The sequence below is a fragment of the Loa loa genome, assembly GCF_000183805.2.
Source record: "Loa loa unplaced genomic scaffold supercont3.892, whole genome shotgun sequence".
In the NCBI taxonomy this organism is placed as follows: Eukaryota; Metazoa; Nematoda; class Chromadorea; order Rhabditida; family Onchocercidae; genus Loa; species Loa loa.
This window is the reverse complement of record NW_018109072.1, coordinates 1-5159: the sequence shown is the minus strand read 5'-3', so window position 1 is coordinate 5159 and position 5159 is coordinate 1. Positions and strand designations below refer to the sequence as shown.

Genomic DNA, 5159 nt, shown 5'->3' with positions numbered 1-5159 from the left:
TTTATTCTATGAAGTCCAGTTGTAACACTAAGCCATTACGAAATTCATTTGTGAGCCATAACGAGAAATCCATGCAGTACTCGGTGGAATCATTCAGTAACAATGAACCGAAAATCTGATTTATAGCATGCGTGCTTCACGAAATACAAATCTTTCCCGAAGCATTGAGCTAATTCGTAATGGTACGAAAAGTTTTATATGCTGAACACATAACGTAGTACGTTTGTTAACATTTCGCGTGACTAGGGTATACCATATGTGTTGTTGGGAATTTCTTCCGCGGACGAAGTCTTTTTTTGGTTGTTTACGTGAGGGCACAAACTCTTTGTAGCTTGCTCACTTTCGATAGAAGGATTTGGTTGGAATGCTTGGTTCGCCTTAGTCTTTCTAAGACTGTCAATACATTGCTTTATAATAGTCATTGTTCTTGTATTAAACGCGCTTATCATATCCTCATATTATCAGTAATTGCGCATAAGTCAAATTTGAAAAGCGATGAGAGCACTGCTAAGAGTTTCGGTTCACAATTGAATAAAAAAAAGGGCGGAGGGTAAAAACTGAGCCAAATTTAACAGAGTGCGAATAAACCAGTAGAAAAACGAGAAGAGTCGTTAAGAGCAGTAGATGAGAAATCAGAAACTGTGTCCACTCCACACTACTTGATCCTTTTTTAGTGTGGACCAATAGGTTTGGCTTACAAAATTCCACAGTGTGATCTTTGAACATTAAACAGAGGCTGATTGGTTTAGTTTTCTGACAATTGCATATGGGGTTATTAAAGATCAAAGGTGACAATATTTCGACATGAATTGGCATAGTTATAAGCGAGATGTTCTTCGCAATGTGTTGACGGTGGGGAATGTTGGACAAATAATTTAACTTGAAATAGTTTATGCACTGAAAATTTACATTATAACTTTCGGAGTTTTTCCGATATTCCCGTGAAGAAGAATGTTGCCCTCATAAGTTATAATGGTGGCTGTCTGGATTCGTCGTTGAGTAGCATTCCTAGTTCTTGAGGCTGTAATTCCTTGTTGATCTGGTTTTTTCTACAGCTTCGAAAAAGCTGTCGGTTGAATTTTCGAACTTTTTTGGGCAGTTATTTCAAAGGAGTATAGTGCATTTACTGGTCTATAGAGAAGTTTTCCAACGGGAAACTGTGCATTTACTGGTCTATAGAGAAGTTTCCCGTTGGACATCTCTGCCAGTGCGCTTCTTGTCACCCCGTTTTTACCTTTTTTTAAAAGTTCTTTTATCCTTGCCAACTTCCATAGGCCTCGAGGCGTTTCTGGTTCACCTACTAATACAATTTCCTCCTCTTTTGGCTTACAATCCTCTTTGCTTTTAGGATTTGCGTGTTCCTTTTGAGTTCCTACCCTGAGACTCGTTAAGTAGTCGCGAATTTCGAATATCGCAAAGCTCCAGATAAAATAAAATAATAAAATGAAATAAACTAATGTACAAATCAATCGCATAAATTGTAAGTAAAGGTTAACAATGTTATGAATTATTTAGCCAATTTCACATTTCATTTTCTCATGCGTTTTTCTTTGTTATCTTGATCTAACTAAATTCACATCCTTTTTATGGCAACAAACCCAGTTCGTATGCTAAATTTCTTATCTGAGAACCAATCTTCTTACAATCCTTATAGTACAATCGGATTTTGATAGTTTATCCAAAAGAACATATAGCTTTTCTTGTTGCTTACGTATCAAAAGTTCAGTAACCGCATTACGCTTCGGTAAGTGTCGAGAAGGCTAATCTGCTGAATTCGTTTCTCAACGATGTAGATTTATTCGAGATGTAATATTGTTCTTGTACAATATTACTAGTTTACAAGGAAGGTGTGAAATATATATGTATATATTACACGATGAATTGGTAAGTAGTGATGAGTTATACAAAAACCAATATGATCAACTAACGAATTCCTCGTCGTTGATAGTAATTTGACTGTCCGTTAGTTAATGAGTCGTTGGGTTGGGGATATGCCACGGCAAATGTAAGAACACCGTAGTTTGTTGTCCAGTGGTGGCTGATATGCAAAGATGTTGTTGTTTGTGGTTCAGTCGTGGAGGATACGCGAAGAGGATTTATTGTCTGCTTGGTTGTAAAAACTAAACTTTCGGATTTTTTCCTTTATATATATATATATATATATATATTAGTAAGGAGTTTTGTAAGCTAGGAAATAGGAACAAGGCCAAAACGAAAAAAAAAACAAAAACAAAAGAAAAGCAACAGATGAATATAACGAGCTCTTAACAAAATACAGAAAAAACGAAATAACACTGGAAGAATTTGGACAACTCAAACCAGATTATGTAATGAAGTATAAAAAAAGAATAATCGAATACGCCCATACATACCTGATCGTATAGAAATCACGGAACTCTACCTTATAATAGAAGAACCGGGCATCGGAAACACTAAAACCATAGACCGGAAAACAAATCATTAACAGGGCTACTTTACAATTCGTTGCCTCGCAATATGACCCATGGGGTTTCTGATACCATCGATGATTTCATTCAAACTATTTTTCCAATACTTCCAATGCTCGTTTGTGGTAATACTATACAAACGAGCTTGACTGTTGACTGTGTTATCACTCCATAAACGAACAATGGCAACGAACAGCCCAATGCTGACCAACGCCGACAAGAACACGAACACTATACCTGTACCACCAAGCAATTAATCAAGATCAACGAACTGGACCGCCACAATTTTCGACGTAGACAATTTCAACATCGAACTCATCCAACGATACGGTAACGGTTTCAAGTACGCAATAATAGGAAAAGAAACATGCCCCACCACCAACAGAGCCCACTTACAATGCTTTTTCCAATTTAACACAACAATACGATTTATAACATTAAAAAATAATTTACCACGAGGAAGCCATATTGAAAAAGCAAGAGGTTCTTCCTATCAAAATTACGTATACTGCGTAAAAGACAATAACTACCAAGAAATAGGAACATGACCGGAAACAGAACAGAGCTTGGGATCAACTCTCAACCCAAGAAGATGAACAGCGATGGTGCAAGATGATAAGAAAGTGGCCGTCCAATATAATCGACTTGCCGAGATTCGTAATAAATCCTGCAAATCAATTGGAAATACACGTATTTACTGATGCATCTAATTTTGCATATGCTGTCGTGACAAAGTAAAGGAAAGGGAGTTAAGAAAGTGAGGTAGATTGCTATTGTTCGTTCTGGAAGCTGTTATATTTTTAAAGGAATGACTTACAGTGTATCGGTTCGTTTTGTGTTCGAAACTTACAACAGATAATCCTTTGTTATCGTCCTGATACCAAATACAGTAAAGATAGGTTCAAATAATTCCAATTACAATAGAATGACTTCCAGGGTAAAGCTAGTAGAATAATGAGATTTTGTAAGGATTAATAGATTCGGAGAGATAAATGAAGAACGTTTGTGTGAACCTGAGTGTCGACAGATGGGATTTTTGCAACAATGAATGAATCTTAGATTTTCTTATGTTTATATAACGAGTGTGTAGGGAGAAAGGAAAGAAATACGATGCTTAACAGATATTTAGAGATAAACATGTTGGATATAAACATGTTTATAAGGTTAGATATCTCTACAGTATGCCCATCCATGTTTATAAGATTCGTTGTCATCCACATGTGCGCAAATCTCAACATCAGACAAAGCTCCTTTAGACGATTTAAAGATTAGATAGCTGACTCATGACCTTAGGCATGAGAGAAAAAAACAATATAAATGGAAACTATTTGAATGAATAATTTCATGATACAATCAATTATTTCGGTTTTTACGACACTCCCGACTGAGAGAAAATTTTAGACTTGGGGGATATAATTAAAAATATCTATTTGATTGTTTAATAAATGTAGGTTGGTTTTGTTGGGTTTTTCGTGAGACAGCTAATTCAATTTCAGTCGGGTTTGTCGTTTGATGTAAACATTTAATACAAGGTAGATAAAATATGGAACCGAATAATTTTAATTTCACTTTAATGGTAATTATTATCAAACTAATTATGAAAACACAAACGCCAAAAATAATAAGTCGCCAATGCATTCTAAACTTGTCTAGTTCTTGTATTAGTTCGGTCATTTTGTTGACCCCATCTCCGATTTGTTTTGATAGTTCGGTGCTTTCTTGGTTGATCTCTCTCCAGATATTCCATTCTGGCCGTTTGACTTGATGATCCGTTATTGTGATAAGATTTTTAGTTTAGCATTTATTCTTTTAATCTCAAAGAGATCGATGATGCCACTGGTAAATTTTATTGGCTTCAACTCGGGGTTATTTGATTTACAAGGTGCGATTTGGAGACTTCCATTGTTATGTTTTGCGATTACGTCGTTCCTTTGTAGTATTAAGTTAGCTGCTACAGTAGGATTATCATGCGATATCCATTCAATAAGTGTTAGTTATTACGATTACGGCAGCTATTTTGATAGATTTCATTAAACTTCTGCTGAAATTGTTCTTGAAGAATATTATAGGGATATTGAAGTTTGGTATTTTCCGGATCGGTTCCCTTTTCCTTAGTGTTTTCCATCATGAGAAATCCTTTATAAATTGAAGTCATCTGATTTATATCTTGGTAAAGGTCTAGTATATATTTATTTTGTCGATTACGATATTGTTGTCCATTTATTGGGATTGATGAAATCGCAGTTTCTTGAATCAATTGTTTCATTAGACTTGAATGTAAATGCCATTTGAAGTTCATCAACAATGATGAACTTCAATCAACAATGATGTGAGTGTCAAAGACTCATGCTTGGTAATTTCCAACCTTTCGATATAAGCACTTACTCACGGCTTCTGTTTCATTAAATAGAACTATGCTTGTATTAGTTATGCATTTTCCACTTTGTGTGAGGCAATGTTGGATGCTGTCGAGATCCGATACTGTTTCCTTTCCATCATAGATGAATATTTCTCCTTCTTGCAGTAGGAAATTTGTTATTGATTGACATCGAATTCCAAACCATCCATAAGAATATTGCACATTGTTTACGGTTCTCCATTGGTTTGGAGATATCTGTTGAAAATCCCTTCCGCTTAATCTTTTCTTATCCAGCAATTTACAAAAGTGTGAGGTAACTGCCGAAATAGTGGTTTGATCTGACTCCACTGATT

At 35.5% G+C, this 5159-nt stretch overlaps 1 protein-coding gene across 1 annotated transcript; it reads right to left on the bottom strand.

The window, feature by feature from the left end:
- Positions 1-1923: 1923 nt before the first annotated feature.
- Positions 1924-4194, bottom strand: LOAG_10466 (hypothetical protein; the record flags this gene model as incomplete). Its single annotated transcript, XM_003145990.1, has 5 exons — positions 1924-2140; positions 2373-2432; positions 2474-2684; positions 2997-3114; positions 4093-4194. 5 exons carry the CDS (start codon positions 4192-4194, stop codon positions 1924-1926), a joined length of 708 nt encoding a protein of 235 aa, XP_003146038.1.
- Positions 4195-5159: the final 965 nt, after the last annotated feature.